The sequence below is a fragment of the Castanea sativa genome, chromosome 5 (assembly GCF_040712315.1).
Source record: "Castanea sativa cultivar Marrone di Chiusa Pesio chromosome 5, ASM4071231v1".
In the NCBI taxonomy this organism is placed as follows: domain Eukaryota; kingdom Viridiplantae; phylum Streptophyta; class Magnoliopsida; order Fagales; family Fagaceae; genus Castanea; species Castanea sativa.
In genome coordinates, this window is record NC_134017.1 from 38,509,863 (window position 1) to 38,529,634 (window position 19,772).

At 34.4% G+C, this 19,772-nt stretch overlaps 2 protein-coding genes across 2 annotated transcripts in view; both read left to right on the forward strand.

Moving 5' to 3' along the window:
- LOC142635997 (putative nuclear RNA export factor SDE5) overlaps positions 1 to 19,772 on the forward strand; it is a 106,477-nt gene that overhangs the window by 21,772 nt on the left and 64,933 nt on the right. The gene's annotated exons all lie outside the window — the stretch shown is intronic.
- Positions 767 to 8,938, forward strand: LOC142636064 (allantoinase). Its single transcript, XM_075810135.1, has 16 exons — positions 767 to 994; positions 1,293 to 1,386; positions 1,757 to 1,877; positions 2,656 to 2,729; positions 3,189 to 3,265; positions 3,544 to 3,580; positions 3,653 to 3,738; positions 4,763 to 4,822; positions 5,204 to 5,352; positions 5,837 to 5,963; positions 6,276 to 6,431; positions 6,518 to 6,628; positions 7,430 to 7,540; positions 8,005 to 8,103; positions 8,296 to 8,444; positions 8,554 to 8,938. The coding sequence occupies exons 1-15, from the start codon at positions 905 to 907 to the stop codon at positions 8,422 to 8,424; spliced, it is 1,521 nt and encodes a 506-aa protein (XP_075666250.1). The 5' UTR covers positions 767 to 904; the 3' UTR covers positions 8,425 to 8,444; positions 8,554 to 8,938.

Consider the following 19,772-nt stretch of genomic DNA (forward strand, 5'->3'; position numbering starts at 1 on the left):
ATTGGCCTGTTAACTTAACGATACTGAACGAATCTTCTCCTCCACCATTCGGTGACTGTCCCAATAGTGATTCCCAAAAAGATCTGGAAACAATACAAATATTATACAGCCACGCCCTCTGCCATTAGCTAAAGTGCTTCCAGTGAAACTTCCCCCTTAAAAAAAAAAAAAGTGTTGGGAAAAATAAATACTTGAAAAGGTTTTTTGAGTAATTAATATAATATATAAAAAGACATTTTAACCCAAAAGACCTAAGTTTAGGTATATATTTAATAGACAAAATTTATACCCTACTTTATTTTCAAAACTCTTTTTTCAAAAAAATTTAATAAATTTATTTAAGGGTAATTTTATAAATTTATATATTTTTATAAGACAGATAAAATAATAACTAATATTTCCTTAAAAATTTAACTTTTCAAACAACACAAATAAAGAGGGATCATTGTTCTTATCATTATTTAAGGCGAGACTTTGTTCACGTGTATAACCCGAGAAAGGAAATGAATATTTTTTCAAATCCTCAATTGGGTTCTTAATTTGTCGCAATGTGATTGGGCATCGTTCCACTCTTTAACAAAGACAAATGCAAGTGGGCCTATAAGTATTTCTTGCCACTGACAATCAACATGCCGGAGCCATGTCATTGGTAGGTGACACTAACTACCTCCCCCACGGGTGACAGTAATAATACTTCTGGCTCCCCAAAAGAGCTCTGATTATTCGGTTAGGAGTTTGTGCGTGACAAGACAGTGTTTTCAAAAAACGATTTCACGATTTAAAGTAATGGGCAAAATAGTGTAGTAAAGCCTCTTAGTGGAGAGATAACGCAAGACACGTACAGTAGTTTTTATGACTTTGTGTCAGTCCTCTGTATGTTTGTGAGAGAGAGAGAGAGAGAGAAATGGATTATATGCTGCAATGGAGGGTGTTGCCTCTGCTGACACTACTCGCTTCTTTTTTGTTCTTGTTCTACGTCCAGAACTCTTCCAAGGTCGTATATTAATTTTGTTTTTCCTCTTCTTATTGTTATTAATATTAGTTTGCCATTTATATATTGCTCCTAATGATTGATTTATATCATCCATGGTCTCATCGCTGAGAAAATAACCAAAGCCTATTCATCCAAATAAATTTTTTTTTTCTTTCCAAAAATCGTAATCAGGGTCTTGAAGTGAGTCGGTTAAGCATTGGTTTTTGTTTATTATTTTCGAAAATAGAGGAACTTAATTAGGATATTAGTATAGTATATTTGGGTTGGTTAATTGAATTTGACGTTTCATGTTTTACAGTCGTCTCACAAGGAGTGCAGCCTTATTCCTTACCAGCACTATTGGATAACCAGCAAACGCATTGTGACACCACAAGGTGTCATTTCTGGTTCAGGTTTGTTTTAGTAGTTCATTAATGATTAATCCCCCAAGAATAAGAGTGAGAAAAAATTAGAGAAAATAAATCAGGGTTTGTGGATTGTAAATTATAGAACCTTGTTAAAATCGACTTGTGTCTGATATAAAAATGTTACTTAGTAATTTTGTATGACTTTGGATAGAATAAAACGATGTGAAAAAATACATGTGACTCTATTGAGATTCATAGCTGATCCCAAAATGTTGGGACCAAGCTTATATATAGTTATTGATGTTATTTCAATGCTAAATGCTTCATTCTACCGCGATTGTTCGTAATTATCATTTTACCACTTAATTAATACATTTATTTTATTTTATTTATAATGAGATGTTAAAATGAGCAGTTGAAATAAAAGAGGGGAAGATTTTATCAATTGTTAAAGAAGAGGATTGGCAGGGGAAATCCAAGGTGGGGCATATAGTTGATTATGAAGAGGCTGTTGTCATGCCTGGCCTGATTGATGTGTAAGCTATAAAATCTATCTCCTTCTTGTGGTTAATTTCTTCGTTGCGTATATATGTATCAGACTTATAATTTTCATGATGGTTTTGGATTTGATTATTGAGAAGGGGAAATATATATTAGAAATAATGACGGGAACTGCAGGAATATAAGTGTTAAGATGCTTATTAGACTTGGAAACATATTCCCATTTATGTGTCCCCTGTTTTCATATTTAGGAAACTCAAATCCAGGATAATCTATTTCCCACTAAATGCCTGAATAGTTGCATGCAATTGGTGGCCATATTTTGGGTCACATGTAATGATGTATTGATTTGCAAACTTTCTATGTCTCATGATAGGTGATATTTGGGCATTGTATTTTATTAACTTTTTGGCAGAAAGAATATGAGATACTGCAATTTTTTATTATCTTAAAAGGCAAAACAGAGTTTACACAATTGTTCTCCACCAATTAGCTATTGCTTGCAAGAATGAATTGAACTATTATGCAGACTTGCTGGAAGTTATTTTTTCACGTAATTCTTTACTTAGGCTGTAATTAGCAGTGCATAACAGATGATTTGATTTGACTGTCTTAAAATAGTGTTACTATGGAATGTATAAGATTAAATATAATTGGGGTATTTTAAAATACAAACTCCAGCTTTAATTTTAAGTTCAACAAGATAACTTTATTTTTATGAACACGAACAATGACAAGTATTTGTTTTTAAATGAACATAAACAATGCCCTTTTTCCCTTAAATTTATATGATTTGGATTATGTTCAAGGCAGGCATGCACATCTTGATGATCCTGGAAGAGCTGAATGGGAAGGATTCCCTTCCGGGACTAAAGCAGCTGCTGCAGGTATGGCAATCTCTTTCATGTCATCTATACTTGAGTTTCAAGAATGATATATATATATATATATATATATATATTTGGTATAAAATTTCTAATTGTTTTTTTTTTTTGTGAGTTGACTGGATTTCCTATATAGCCAGGGTCATTGAATATCATTTTTTTCCTCAATTTTGTTTCTCTGTAAATTTCAGATAATACTCATGCAGTACATATATATATTTGGTATAAAATTTTTAATTGATTTTTTTTTTTGTGAGTTGACTGGATTTCCTATGTAGCCAGGGTCATTGAATATCATTTTTTTCCTCAATTTTATTTCTCTGTAAATTTCAGATAATACTCATGCAGTACCAGAATTCTTTGATTCTTTTATGTTGATCTCTTCTCTTCTTATCTATTTACTTCTCTCTAGTCTATAATATATGTACACCCAAATCATTTGGCATCACTGTGTTTGTACAGGTGGTATAACAACATTGGTTGACATGCCTCTAAATAGTTTCCCATCTACTGTGTCTCAAGAGACTTTGAAACTCAAGGTATGGACAGAAAAGCAGCAGTAGATTACTTTGTTTTTTATTACAAATAAATTTTTATTGTTTTATTATTACATTCCTGCACAACACAAAGGAAAATTTTCTTTTGAGTCCTTAGTTTTTCCCCCCTGATAAAATCTGTAAATTTTTTTTATATTGTCATATCCCATCCATCTCTCCTTATTAAGAAATGAACTTATGAATTTTAAAGGGTAGTAGCTGCAGATAAGGTCTACTAACCACTGATTTCTCTTTCTGACTTTTATGCTTCTGCTTAACAGATTAAAGCTGCAAAGGAGAGAATTTATGTCGATGTTGGTATGCTCTCAAATCTGTACCTTAGCCTACTGATAATTCTAGGACTAGTGTTTTTAACTTTACTACCAACAGGTTTCTGGGGAGGTTTAGTTCCAGAAAATGCATTCAATGCAAGCGCTCTTGAGGCTCTCCTAAATGCTGGTGTTCTTGGTTTGAAGGTAAGTATGAGCCATTATGCTTGGTTTTCCTTTCCAAAAAAGACATGCAAGAGGTTGGATAAAACTTTCTTAGATCAAGATCTAGAGGGCTGAACTGTATACTATCTTAATAAAGTGATCTGAGACTCAAAGCTTGAAACCAATCTTTGCTGGACCGCACCTCCATGGTGAAATATCTCCAGTTCTCCATCTCCACCTTTAAAGTTGTGTTGTTCCATCAATATTTCCTTTCCACAGAATTTCATCTATAAGGGTAATTGCAAGAGCTGTCTATGTTTCTTTCAGGAAAATAATAGCATGTTAAGTATCCCTCTTCAGATGCTTATTGAGAACCATGGTTGCAACTAAGACTTCTTTAGTAAGACTACTTCTCTGTTGAAAAGCAGGACCTCCAATTCCTTATTTCCCTCGATTCATAATTTTCCAATTCTAATGTATACCTTCAAAAAAATTACTTCCAGAGTGAGATGACTTATTTGGGTGGTTCATGAAGGATTTTCACTTCTGAAGAGGGAGGCATCAATTTCCTCTTATCTTTTTATTGTATTAGATAATGAGTAACCTAATCTTCTTAAGAGAGACAATGATAGTACTCTATAGCTAGGGACTGCAACTGAAGATCCACCACCAATTCATGGAATCTAAGTTTCAGGAGTGTGGTTCTGTAGTGTTATTGGACTTATAATATTTCAAACTTCTATATGAGTGTAACTGTTTCATGTTTGAGCCTGATCTTAAGTATTAATTGATTTTTATAGTTTTCTACTTAGCTGACTTGTAGCAATGGCTCCACAAACTAAAGTTGGAACATTTTGGAAATAAATATCATGTAGGTTTCTGCTTCCATCATCATTGTTTAATTTGATAATACATATAAAGTATGGCTATTGTATGTTAAAAATACAATGGCATTGTAAAGTATGTGTATAGTGTCTATCTAGACCATCATGACTCCAACTGTTCTTTTGTCTAATAAGTATGATCTTGGAGGTCATCTGATAAAGTTTTCTATGCTTTTTTGTAGTCCTTTATGTGTCCTTCAGGGATCAATGATTTTCCCATGACAAATGCCAGTCATATAAAGGTTTGTTTCCTGCTATTTTGCCCAAATGTTCATGCTAACAATCTACCTATCTTGCAAATTCAGTTACAGTTACAGTGACTTATTAGAAGATCAAAATGCGGCATTTCCATTTTTCTAATGTTTTGTTATTCTCTTCCAATATAACAATTTAATTTGTGATGGATAAATAATTGTGGATGTCACCTTTATTGCTATACATCACATGCTCACTTTATTCTCCTCTACTTCTTCCCCAATACCTTTTAGTTTTCCTTTTTCTCTTACTTTTTCCTGGTCTATGCTTGCCAGTATCGCAGAGATGATTTTTGTATGAGTCTGTCTCTTGCAGTGCTGATGTATTTTTGTATATTTGCAAATGGTTTGCAATAATTTGTTCCTCAGGAGGGACTGTCTGTCCTGGCAAAATACAGAAGACCATTACTTGTACATGCAGAGATTCAACAAGATTCTGAAATCCACTTGGAAGCTAATGATGGCAGTGATGATGCTCATTCTTACTCAACCTATCTGAAGACTAGGCCACCTTCATGGTAAGATATTTCTTATGACATCATGAAGAAGTAAGCAGGTTATTGAGCTGTTGCTTGAATTGTACTTCTAGAATGGATAAAAAAAGGTTTATGAAATAGGATACATTCTGATGCTGATGCATATATTGGTTTGGTCAATTGCCCATTCAAACTTAATGCTGCTATCTAATATACATGCATTTGGTATCAAACTGGCTAATGTGTCTTGAATCTTGATAATTGGCTGATATTTGTATGTATAATGAGTCAAATTATAATTTCCAGCGGACACCCAAGAAGTATCAATCACGATGATTAACAAACAAAAACCACAGAATATTTTCAAAATAGTTTTGACCACCTTTTGAAATCAGATCAATACTTCTTTTATCCACGCCCTTCAAAATGCAGAACAATTATTAACTATTTTTTCACCCTTCAAGGGCTTGATCTTTATCAATGTTACTTTACATGATTAATAATATTCTTCTTTGTTTTTAATCAGGGAGGAGGCAGCTATTAGGGAGCTTGTAGCAGTGACAAAGGAGACAAGGAGTGGTGGCCTTGCAGAAGGATCTCATCTTCATATTGTTCACTTGTCTGATTCAAGCTCTTCCTTAGAACTTATTAAGGTACTCTTTTATATGTATGTAGTCCCAATTGGCATGATACTTAATAAAGAAGATGCAAATTGTCATTGCCTCTATATGCATCCACTACCAAATAGATTTACCAATCATTGATGACTTCTAAATATACATGCTTTTAGTATATATAGATAATCTTGGCCGTTAATCAGTGTTCAAAGTCCTTGTGACTGCTGTTCTCTTCCTCACCTCAACTCAATTCTGTTAATCCGTAGCAAACTGTACTCCTGCATGCAAAGCAAATGCTTTCTTGTTTTTGACTCAGAATATTACTCTCACTTCAATGTTCTGTTAAAGGAAGCAAAAAACGGTGGTGACAGCATAACTGTTGAGACTTGCCCCCATTACTTGGCTTTCTCAGCAGAAGAGATCCATGATGGAGATACTCGCTTTAAGTGTGCTCCACCTATCCGTGATGCAGCCAATAAAGAAAAACTATGGGAAGCTTTGTTGGTATTTTATATTCCATGATCCACTTATATCCCATGGTTTTGTTATACATCATCAATTGTTTCTACATAGTTTCCATCTATTTTCAGGAAGGACATATCGACATGTTAAGTTCTGATCATTCACCAACAGTGCCAGAGCTCAAGCTGCTTGATGATGGTAACTTTTTGAGGGCTTGGGGTGGCATATCTTCTTTGCAGGTTGGTGTGTTTTCATTTAGGATAACCTCCTTGGTTTCTAACGCTTTGTTGAATTTGCTTATGTGGTTTTAGATAACAACAGCTTAGTCTTTGATTGAGGAACCTTGTTATTATTGATGGTAACCAAACCTTGATTAATATACAAAACTGTTTGTCTGTATCATGGAATATAATTTTCAGGATTGTAAGAAAAAATAAAAAATAAAAGAAATGGAGGCATGAATTTACTGCTTAGTTGTGTCATGTGTGTATCTGTGTGGGGCATGAAAAACAACTACTTTATATTTATCTCTTGAGATACCCAATCATCCACCTCTGAAAAAAAACTATAAAAAAATTGTGTGCACGACAGGTTGACTCCTCACCTGAACGTGCCAGTGCTGACACTAGATTTTTGGCTGATTTGAGCTAATTTGAATTATGTAATTGATTTGAACTTACTTTTTTATTGAGAATTTGGTATGATTTATTAATTATGGGTATTCTTTCTTTTCCTTGTTAATGTAATGCAACCCTGGGATCCTTTTTTTTCTTTCTAAAAAGCTCAACTTTGATGTTATGTTGATTTTGATAAAATTTTGAATTGTCATATCCTGTGCAAACCCTCCCCAAATTGGTGCTGCATTAACTGTTCTTAAAGGCTTTAGTAGGTTTTTTATATTGCTCAACACATTAATCACTCCCCAAACCAAGCAGATAACAGACTAATTTGTTCAAATTCTGATGTTGAATATATGCAAGAAGAGAACAGCTTATTGTGGTTTCAATAACTGACTGGTATTCTTTTGGGAGCATCTGTAGTTTGTTCTTCCTGTGACATGGTCATATGGGCAGAAATATGGGGTAACTTTGGAACAGTTAGCTTTATGGTGGAGTGAGAGGCCTGCCAAACTTGCTGGACAAGAACTAAAGGTGATAACTTTGATTTTGCTTCAAATTCATAGATGCGATGTAATATTTAGGAATATATGAAGTACAGTGGCGACTTTGTTCTTAGCCATTGCCGTGAAACATGAATGTACATAAATAATGGAATTCTTATAATATCCCCCTTATCTCCCTTGCCCAATTAAAAAAGAAAAAGAAAAAAAGAAGCATAGAGAAGTTATGAAATCTTACAATGATAGTTTTTCAAATGCATAATTTTTGTCCCACAGAGACAGAGTGGGAGGGAGTTGCATTATAAAGTCAAATTTGTAACTTAAAACTGACATATACTATCTTAGTGTCTCTTGAAGTGGCATTAGTAAGTTTGAAACAATGGAGTGTTGAAATCAATGAGCAGGTAAGAATATTGGTGGCCGGAGCCAATTTTTATGAATGCTAACAATTACCTGCTGATATATTTCATCTGAGTTTTAGATATAATCATGCAGGGTGCACTTGCTACTGGAAACCTTGCAGATATTGTCATATGGGAACCAGATGTGGAGTTTGACCTCAATGATGCCTATCCTGTATACTTTAAGCATCCTGTATGTCTTTCTTTTATGTCTTGTATTATGTAAATTCAGTCTGATCATCACTTGTTTATATCCTGCTTTCGTACATGAGATTTTCCTGTTATAAAATCTTTTAACTTTTAGAATTTTACTCGACCTTATTGCTGTGAACACAATCAGTATTTTTGAAATCACTAATATATGTTCCCATGTTCCTTTATATAGAGTATCTCAGCCTATATGGGAACAAAACTGTCTGGAAGAGTGTTGGCAACTTTTGTAAGAGGGAACCTTGTGTACAAAGAGGGGAAGCATGCTCCTGCAGCCTGTGGTGTTCCAATCCTTGCAAGATAAAGACCAAAAAATGAAAACATGTAACTCTTGTAACTATTCTAAGTTTCTAATATCCAATGGTTTCTTGATTGTTTTATTTCTTTCTTCAATTGATTTCTGACAATCAGTCCAAACTCTTGCCCATTACAGAGCCTGGGTTTGGTTGAAGGTGGGCCAGTCATCATTGGGGGCAAGAAGCAATGTTGCAAAACGCAATCACCATCAGCTTTTGCTCAACTTGGCAGTATTGGTTATTGGACCAAAGTCAGGTTTTAAAACTTCATTGGTGAAGATATTGATTTCATCTCAAGGCATGGATGCATAGAGTTCATTGCTTATAGAGAAGATTTCAGAACTTACATGGACATAAATTGTTGCTGTATATATATAGAGCAATAGTTTTTTTTTTTGGTAGGAAGAGCAACACTTTATTAACATTGTTGTTGGTTATAAATAAAGTTTAGGGACTTAGTGTGCGTTTGGCATGGCTTAATTTTGCCAACTTATTTTACTATGCAGCTTATTTTTGCTACTATTCATGGATCTCACTACACTTTTTAGTACTATTTATGGATCCCATTGTACTATTCAGCTTATTTTTGTTACTATTCAGCAAAAAGTTTTTAGTTTTAGTAAAATAAACGAATCTCAAACAGACCCTTATTAACAAAAAGAAAGTATGTAGAAAAGGGCCTGTAAAATAAATAGTAAAATTTAAAGGGTTATTGTTCTGGTATATATATATATATATATATATATAATAAATAAAAGAACATGGGAATACTTGCCTAATCCTCCATCTCCATTTGACATTAACCCGTATAGTTCTTGAATCTAAAAAATTGATTATTGTAGACTTGTAGCTAAGGGCAATCGCATATATACCCACACACACACACACACACACACACACACATATATATATATTCTGCTACATTTTTATGCCCATAATGTTGGACAACACTGTCTCCACTTAGTTTCTCGATGTGCTGAGTGGGGAAAACCTTCTGCTCTTAGTAATACTCTCTACTCGATGTGTTCGCCCAATTCTTGAACAGGCTGAAAATCTTGGGTTATTTTGAAAAATAACACTAAAACTCAAACTATTTTATTAGTTAGCACACATTTGAAACTATTTTGCTATCTAACAACCCGAGAGTGAGAGTCTTGATTTTGGAGTCATAAATCGAGTATAATTTACTAGATTTTCCCATCGCTGTAGCAGCTAAGGTGGACAAATCGTCCACGTAGGCATGCAAATCGAGTCCTTTAGACTCGATTTTTGGTTTATTGAAATTGACTCTTTTGGACTCGAGTTTGCTTCAATGAAAATCGAACCTAACATAGTCGATTTATATGTGGGTCCTACCGGTGCCTTTTTCATGTTTTTTGGCTACATGCATATTGAACTCAAGCCCTTTAGCCTCAATTTCTGTTTAATGCAAACAAAGTCTAAAGAACTCGATTTTTATGAATGGTGACCAACCCCTCCACATGTAGCATGTGGGTCCCAGCAGTGCCTTTTTCCCCCCTTATCCATCCCTCTCACTCAGTGACACTCACACACTCTCTCCCTCAGCTTCAACAGCTCTCCCACTCTCCCTCACAACTCTCCTCACAGCTCTCCTCAGCTCTCACACAACACTCACCTCAACAAAATTAATCCACTCTCACAACACTCTCTCACAGGTAATGTTTCTCACAATTTATTTATTGTGTTATGTTATTACAATCTTGGGAATATTTGTTTGTTTGTTTTTGTTAGTATATTGTGATTATTTGCTAGCTATTTTAAAAAATATTAATATTGTGATTAATTATTGGGAATATTTATTACTAAATATTGTGATTATTACAACATATTGGGAATATATATATTTTTTTTGTTAGTGTAAATATTGTGATTAATTATTTGCTAGGTTTTAAAAAAAAAAACAATAATATTGTGATTAATTATTGGGAATATATAGTATTGGGAATATTTAGTACCAAATATTGTGATTAATGACGTTATTATAACATATTGGGATTTTTTTTTGTTAGTGTAAATATTGTGATTAATTATTTGCTAGGTTTTTTTTAAAAAAATTTAATATTGTGATTAATTATTGGGAATTTTTAGTATTGAGAATATTTAGTACTAAATATTGTGATTAATTATTAGAAATATTTAGTATTGTTAGGTTTTTATTATGGGTATGAAATGGATTATGAATTTGATAACTAAGATAGTATTTGTAGTCTTTTTAGCATAAATTATTTCAAGATATATTCGTTTAAGATTTGTAACAGAGATGAAATGGATAATGAATGGGTTGGTATAATATTTTTGTTCATCATAACTTATTTGAATGGGTTTTGAAAGTCATGCCCCTAGAATGATTTGGAATTTTAAAAGAATATGAAATAGGTAATGACTATTTTTGTATGTGATTTGGGGTGAATATATGTAAATTTGGTTGAGGTGTTGGGACATAACGTCATAACTGTACCGTAGGTTGTAACAAGTTGTTGGCATTTCATACGCAAAGTTTTGTGATTGATGTTGATTGAGAGCTATAAATTTGTCACTAACATAATTACACTTGATGATCAATAGGTTAACAATGATTCATGTAAATATATACCACGGTGGACCCCTTAGCAATGCCAACCCTTTTGATGGATTCCCATTTCAAGGTCCGGGTATCTAGTGCTATTATATGATGCTACGTCATAAGCTAAAGACCTTGAATGATTTGAATATAAAAATTATGGAAGAGCTGCAAGTGAACCTTGCTTTGCATGACGTACATATTACTTTTCGCTCTCCACATGAAGTCCTCAATCAACACATTAATTAAAGATATATGGCGATAACAGAAGACAAACATGTGAGGATCATGTTTAACAAGATGCAAAACATGTCCTAAGTAGCAACTTTTGAGTTGTACGTCACTTTGGTGCCACGTGCAAAAGTTGGCATAGAGGAGACTCTACAAATAACTACATCTCTATAGTTTGCAGTCCCAGATGATTGATGCATTACATTGGGAGGCTATACACCCCCTTTTCAAGAGACACCAACAACAATTTACGTCGCAAAACATAACAGAGACTTTATGACTAGTAGGTTGACCAAAAGTAAACTGTCTGTGAAATGCATGGATGATTCATGCAAGTGGTATGTTGGGACAATCATGAAGCCTAAACTTAATGAACTATGGGTGGTCACATCTTATGTGGTTCCTCACATTGCATACCCCTTGCCATGACAAAAAATGGTAGAATGATGGATTCTAATTTTCTTATAGCAGATTTTGTTCCAACGTTGCAAGAAAATCACATGGCAACAATTGATCACCTCAGAGACATCATTAAAGAGAAGTATTATGATCATAAGCTTTCTTACTATAAGGTATAAGATGCGAAACACAAGGCTTTTACAAAGATATTCGAGGATTGGGAAGTGTTTTACCAAAGGTTGAGAAAGTTGTTGTTAGTATACTTGGATTAAGATTTGGGCACCCGGTACTTCTATCACACCATACCTAGGAGCGTGTCCAATGATACTTTGTTGCGCTATGTATTTTGGGCTTTCGCTCCATGCATTAATGGATTTAGACATTGTAAGCTAATGATAAGTATTGATGGGACCCATTTGTATGGTAAATATTAAGGGGTGTTGTTGATTGCAATGACCACCGATACCAACAACAAGATTTTTCCTCTCGCCTTTGCCATTGTGAACAAAGAGTCAGTTGGGAATGGATTTTAGAATGCCCCAGTTTATCATTGGGGGATGTGATAGCAGATAAGGACATTTGTGTAATTTATGACCGACATGCGGGTATTCAAAACACAATTGCAAACTGGCTAAGAGATGATGATGGACGAGTACGAGTATTTCACAGATATTGCCTTCGACGTGTTGCTAGCAACTTCTACACGCATTTTTAGAAAGCCATTTTAAAATCATTGGCCTTAAAGCAGTGTATGCTACTCAGGAAGCTAAATTTGAGTTGTATATGCAATCTATCAAGGAAGCCGAGATTCAGGCCCTTAGGAAGAAACTAACAATTAGGTGGCAGAAAAGGGAACCCGAACCGTATATGCCATACACATATCTAATGAAAGAGGATCTAGACATGTGGACCCAGCTACATGATGGTGGATACCGTTATGGGGCTATGACGACCAATATCTTGGAGTGCTTCAATGGAGTACTCAAAGGTGTCTGTGGCCTGCCCATTGCTACAATGGTTGAGTTTACTTAGAGCAAACTTGTCGCGTATTTCCATGATTGACACAAAAAATTACTCATGATCTTTCTGAGGGCAAGGCGTGGAGTAAATATGCCATGTCAATCTATGCTGCAAATCTAAAAAAATTGGCAAGACACCAAGGGAATTTAATAACGAGCATGGTATATATCAAGTAATTACCCCATATGACATTTATAGCACTAGAGGGGGACACCATAGTCATGAAATAAACATATTGGCCAGAACATGTGGTTGTGGAAAGTGGCAAAATTAAAAGATCCCTTGTTCACATGCAATTAGAGTTCTTCAGTTCCTAGGGCAAGATGCGACTAGGTATATTGACCCATGTTATAGTTTAGAGAACGTCATTCACACCTATTCACATGCATTTGTGGTGCCAAAGTTAGAGTCATTGTGGAGGGATGTGAATGGTCCAAAGTGGGTGCCTGATCCAAAACTGTTGTGGGCCAAAGGTCGACTTGTGAAGTCTAGGCTATGGAATGAGATGGATGGGATTCCGGTGAGAACCAGGAAGCCAAAGGCCAGATTCTGACTTGAGGGAGATTCAACAAAAGCAGAGCTGTGGACTATGCCATCAATAAGGGCATAACCATAGAAGATGTCCGCTTTTCCGTGGGGCTTCAACAAGCAATAATGATCCAAAGGCCAAATTCTGACTTGAGGGAGATTCAACAAAAGCAGAGCTGCGGACTGTGCCATCAACAAGGGCATAACCGTAAAAGATGTCTGCTTTCCCGTGGGACTTCGACAAGCAATAATGATCCAAATTAGGTAAGTGATGCTTTTATATAAAATGCCATGATTGTATCAATTAACCAAGCTGCGTAGATTAGTACCTTTGTTTTGGCTTTTGGTATCCAATGACAATATATCAATTTTTGTCAATCATGCAGATACTTGATTTTGGAATGGCATTATAGATGTAAATTGTGGTTCTCTTTGTTGTGTATTCAGACTTACTACTGTGTTGTATCGGCACAATTATTATTTTGTTTATCACTGAATGCACATGTAATCGAAGTATTCTATATCCAATGTACCGTTTCTACATTGTGATATTATGAATGTTTAATTTTGTCTTTCATTCAGTTGTTAATTATTTCCATTCTTTTCCCCCCCTAAAACATGGTATTGGGTTGTGATTTATCATCAAAATACAAGCTTAACTTTTTACTTAATCATAATATTTTAACCTGTTGGAAACTAAAGGAGAAGTTTATATTATGAAGGATTAACATTTGTTGGATATTGCTTGTATGTTCATCATTCTTTGACATTCTTCCTACATTATTTTAATACATTATTAACTTGATTCAAAATACTCTGTGCCAAGTACCCAAGGTGACTGCATTTCATATGCTGTGAAATCTAAGATCCTAAAGCTTTGATACTAAAAGAACTTGCATAATGAAAAGACATCTTACCAGGAAAGGGTGGGGCAAGCTGTATAACACGAGTCAACTTAAAGTGATGAACTTAAAGGGAATGTGTAATCCAGAAGCAAGATTGCTAGGCTGTGGAGGGAATGTGTAGTAATGAAGTTTTTAGGATTAGTGCCCTTAAATCCTATTGTATGATGCTATGTATGATATTATGTATGACTTAATATTATGATTAATAAAGTTGTTTTATTATAATCTAAAATAATGGTAATATGAATATTGGACATTATCATATAATTCTTAAGATGCATAGTATGTAATTTATGTGAAAAGTCACAGTCGATATAAATCACAAGTTCTTTGTAAACTCAGAATTATAGTTCGTAATCGGTGATGAAATTGGGCATTTCATCTGTGAAGACTATAACATATTAACTAAGATGATTTGTCTTGATCATGGAAGTGGAGACTTCTAGTTGATGTGTTGATATGTTTTAAGAGTTAAAACATATTGAACTAGACCACTGTGAAATTTATTATTCTCTTAACGACTGTCAAATGAATAATAAATCTCACGACTTCTATTTACATGAACTCTTAATCTTGAGAGAATAATGGACCTGATCATAAATTGTAAGTTGCTTTAATATATTAGGAGTGAGATCTAAAATAACAGTCAAAACCTCAGTATGTTGGGCAGCCACATTTAGTGTTGATAGAATATATATTTTCAAGATGAAATTCATAATCTTTTCATGGAAATATAAAATATTCCTTTGAGATAAGTTTAATGGGTTCAGTTATTCAGAGAGTTAGGCCCAATCACTTTGGTAAGAAGTTACTAAAGTATATATTTATGAAATTGGATTTCATAAATATATGATGAATAACTTTAAAGGATTAAACCGGGTACTCAAAGATTAAGATGTAGTAATCTACAAAGTGACAGTCTATATTTATGGCTTTGTATTACTACGAATATTTTATGAAGGTGTTGCATGTACAATAAAGTCTTGGGATATAATTATTAAATAAGGCTTAGAGTGCAACTATATTTATATAATGATATTAAATATAATTAATGGTAATTTTGGACTTGTTAAGAGTTAACAGAAAAGCCCAAAGCCCATTAGAGCTAGTGTCTTATTTGTTCCCTTTTGGTCCCACTCCAAGTGAAAAGGCCCAAAAGGCTAGCCCAATTAGATAATCAGTTATAAAAGAGAAACATACATAATTTTTAATGAGAGACAAGAATATGAAATGGTGTATATGTGAGTGTGAGACACTCTTATTCTCCCTTTGAAAACTGATTGAGAGACCACACTTTTTGGGCTTAAAGTGGAATTGGAGTGAAGATTAAAAGTGTTCCTGAGTACTTTTGTTTTTTGTTTTGAATTTCACCGCACCAAGGTACGCTCTTTTGTTCTTAAATTCTGAAATTTGCATAGTACATGTTAACAATTGCGAATGAAGTAGATCCGTTAATTTTCTACTGCGCATGTTTTGCATGCGATACAAATATGTATTTTTCCAACAAAGATCCAGTGTGGAACTATCATGTTAATTTGACCTTGTAATCAAAGTGTATATTTAAGTGGAAGTCTTGTCATTATGGCCTTGTAATCAAAATGTATATTTTAATAAAATTTTGTTCTTTTTTTTATTAAATTTTTTTCTTGTCTACTTCTTGGATCAATTTTTTTTCCATGTAGAAATTCTCTTATTTGCTCTGTTTCTGCTTTGCACTAGTGTTACTTTGTTTCTGTGTTTGGTGTTTCTGCATGATTGAAAAAAAAAAAAAAAAAAAAAAACTTAGTAAAACTCGAGTTTGTAGGCCTCAAGTTACTATGTGTGAAACTTGAGTTTGAAGGCCTCGAGTTGCTTTGTTTTTCTTTTGGGCTCTTTGCCTGAAAACTTGAATTGTGGGAACTTGAGTATTAAATATAGAAATCGAGGTTACAGGGCTCAAGTTCTAAATGAATAGAACTCGAGTTCAAAGAACTCGAGTTTTGTTTTTATTTATTTATTTATTTTTATAATAAATCCTAGCATTAGGCCCTTCAGTGATACACCTGCCAATATTCCCTTAGGTATTTTTCTCCAACTCATCCAAACAATTATTTGAATATTAACACATTATCATCACAAATCCAACCCCAAAATCAAACCTGCAAAATTGTTTTTCCATATTCAACTCTTTTAGCCATAACCAAATAATATGACATACAATATAAGAGAAGAAGAAAAAAGTACCAATATTATTTAACTTTGAAATTAGTAAATCTTTTGATTTACAGCTTTCACAAAGAACAAATTTTTGTCAGAATAAGAGAGAAAGTAAAAATTATAGAAGAATTGATAATCCGCAAGAAGCATAGTCTTAAAAGAGTTGCAATTGAGAATGTTCTAACTTCCAACTGTTAAGGCATGGATTCTAGAGTTTATGTTATTGAGTAACGGTAACAAAGAATATCAAAACCTAACTTTTGTTGATGTCCCTTTAGAATAAGGGAAATATTATAAAAGTATATAGACCTATTAGAAGAGGGAACAAAGCAAAATATATTAATAAATGTGGTTGAAGTGAACAATTCTAAGTTTTTAAGTTCTAACATCAATATATCATTAGGTCAGCTCAGCCAGTTTGGCAAATTCATTTACTGCCACGTCACAGAAAAATCAAATACCATTCAAAACAATCCTTATCTTCCAAACACACTGATTAGATTACTACAAACGTCAACAAAAAAATGTTAAAAAAAAAACCAAAAGACTTTTCTTCATCTTGAACTTTGACAGACTGCAAGAAAAGTTCATAGGGATATCTAAGCTTCCGCACCTAAGAAACTATAACTAAATTTTACCTATAAAACAAACCAACAAAACTATTTTCACTCATATAGTGATCACTGATTAGTACAACATTACTTTCACAACGGACCACAACTTTTATTGTACACCAATCACTACCAGCAACCTTATCCATTGTGAAAAAAGTTGTGGAATTTTTTGTGTACCTAGACTTGTTGAAATCCAACCAATCCTTCTACCCTATCGAGCCCAATTAACTTGAGAGCCATTCACTGATTTTTGGAAACCAAACTAACTTTAAACTCAAAAATTTTGTTTCACATTCTATTCCCCAATTGTAATTTTTTTTGTTTGTTCACATTATACCTCAAAGTCTTTCCTTTAAACAACCAATGACCAAAGCAATCAAATATAGAAAAAAGATTAAGTTTTTTAGCAACCAAACAAGAAACAAACATTAAAAAAAACTAATTTTGAGGTTTAGATTGAGGCTAACAATGAAAAACAACACAATCGATTCAAAAAACTGATTTTCGTGTATACAGCTCACTTGAGCACCTTTCAAATTTATGACTTGGTTTTGATCACAGGCTGTTGAATCTTCTAATTGATGAGGGGTTGATGATTAAATGTGCTCAATGTTTTTTTTTTTTTTGCCATGAAAAAATACCCAATGATTTATTAATTAGTTTTGGTAGCACAAATACATGGTCCATTGTTTCAAATGACAATGACAATAATAATAATAATAAAAGGAAGTAAGATACCCTAGAAACCATATTAGCTCAAGTATCACAAATAAGCAAAGAAACAAAAAAAAGGCTCAACCTTTAAAGTGCTATTAAGGTTTTGCCATATTTTCTCAAAACCCAAACACCAAGCAAACACTATGGAGAGAGAGAGAGAGAGAGAGAGTCCTTACTTGTGATAGACATAGAGTCCCTACTAGCGGTACCACGTGACCTAAGGGAGAAAGTGACGAAGTGATGGAGAGAGGCGGAGCGACGAGTCCTTGAAGTTTGAAGAGTGAGAGGGAAGTTTGAAGTGCGGGTGAATGAATGAGACTAAGAGAGACCGTGAAGTTTGAAGAGTGAGAGGGAAGCCCAGTTTGAAGAGTGAGAGTGAGAAACTGTGAGAGAGACGGTGAAGTTTGAGTGAATGTTTGAGTGATCTGTGAGTGAGTGTGTTTGAGTGATCTGGGACCCACATTACCCGTGGAGGGCCGAAGTGAAACCGAGTTCAGAAGGCTAAGTTTCCATTTAAACTAAATTGAGTCCAGAGGGCTTGAGTTCCTTTCAACAAAAGCAAGTCTAAAGAACTCGATTTCTGTGCCTAAGTGGACCAAATGTCCACCTCAGCTGCTGCCATGATGGGAAAATCAAGTAATTTATACTTGATTTATAACTCCAAAATCGAGTCTCTTGCTCTCAAGTTGTTAGACAACAAAATAGTTTTGAAAATGTGCCAACTAACTAAATAGTTTGAGTTTTAGTGTTATTTTCAAAAAAAAAATCCAAAAATCTTTTTGGATATCCATTTGTACACCTACTATACTATGCTACGATTAGGTGACAAGAGATTCTGCCTTCTCATTTCCCCCTACATCATAGATGAGTACCTAATAATTTCAAGAAGGAACCTTAAATATCTCATACTTGACATTTCTACAATATCTTGTGATGAAGATGACAACGATGTCGGTGATGAGAAGGAGAACTTGGCTATTTTCATTCTGTCCATCCAAAAGTATCCCTTGGATCACAACGTACACAACCTCATTAACATGTTGATGTATGTTTCTCCTTTCTCCCTATACATTCCTAATAATCTTTCTTTGCCCCCCAGGGTGAGGTGCATTGGTAATAGTCCTGAATTGGCTTGCAGGGGTGTTCTGGTTTGAGTCACATACTTCAAGGAAAAAATGTTGTGTTGTCATGATGTGGATAGCCCTAATGTACCCAAGGTTGCCCCACGCCATGTTGAATTCGGGTTTAAGTGGGTAGGGTCGGTGACCATAGGCACGAGACCTTTTTTTCATTAAAAAAAATCTTTCTTTATTATTATTATTATTATTATTATTATTATTATTTTAGTGCTTAAATAGATAGTGAGACCAAATGCATCTGGTGTTTTTGGCTGGCATTTGCAACATAAACACCTATTTGATATCTACATAAATGGTCTTACAAAGCCTATAATTAGATATTATGCTCAGCATTTCTAAACAGACCTGCATAATTTTTTTTTTTGAGAAACAAACACACACACACACACACACACACACACACACACACACATATAGAGGAAGGGGAATGAGATAAGAGAATACACTCACACGCCAACACCAAGGCAGTTAGTATCGCGGAGCAAGTGATAAGCTCCTTCCCAATATCACACCTTACTGATGTGGGACAACTCAACAACACTGAGTATCTTTTTTTTGAGAAACAAACACAACCCTTTATCATGTGGGTCCTCTAAAAGGACTCACCATCAATTTTTTCCCTCCATGCACTAGGACCTAGGTTGCACCGACACGCCATTTTTGGCAAAGTACCGGTGTACGATACTGGTAAGACTCCCCGGACTCTGGTGTTCGAGCGATGTCTTTTTTCTTTTTTATTTTTATTTTTATTTTTATATTTTTCGCTTCTCCGACACAGTGGACACACCAACAGTGAAAAAAAAAAAACAAAAATTCACAGATTTTGACAAATGGACAAATCATTATCGTTGATTTTATGATATACCCTAAAACAAAAAAGCTTGAATCTGAGAAGTGAGAAATCAGAAACCCATAGCCCAACCCTCCAGTCCCTCCCTTTGCCCGCTGCCCTCTGTCCCTCGTTGGTGCTAGATCAGGTCGATCGGCGAGTCGACGAACTCCATAGATAGTCGTCGTGCCCTCTGT

What these genes read in the sequence shown, in the direction of transcription:
- LOC142636064 (XM_075810135.1), top strand. Translation starts at nt 905, where the DNA reads ATGGATTATATGCTGCAATGGAGGGTGTTGCCTCTGCTGACACTACTC. An exon ending in GTGGCATATCTTCTTTGCAG is followed by an intron (nt 6,629 to 7,429) that starts GTTGGTGTGTTT and finishes GAGCATCTGTAG; the next exon opens with TTTGTTCTTCCTGTGACATG. An exon ending in TTGCTGGACAAGAACTAAAG is followed by an intron (nt 7,541 to 8,004) that starts GTGATAACTTTG and finishes ATAATCATGCAG; the next exon opens with GGTGCACTTGCTACTGGAAA.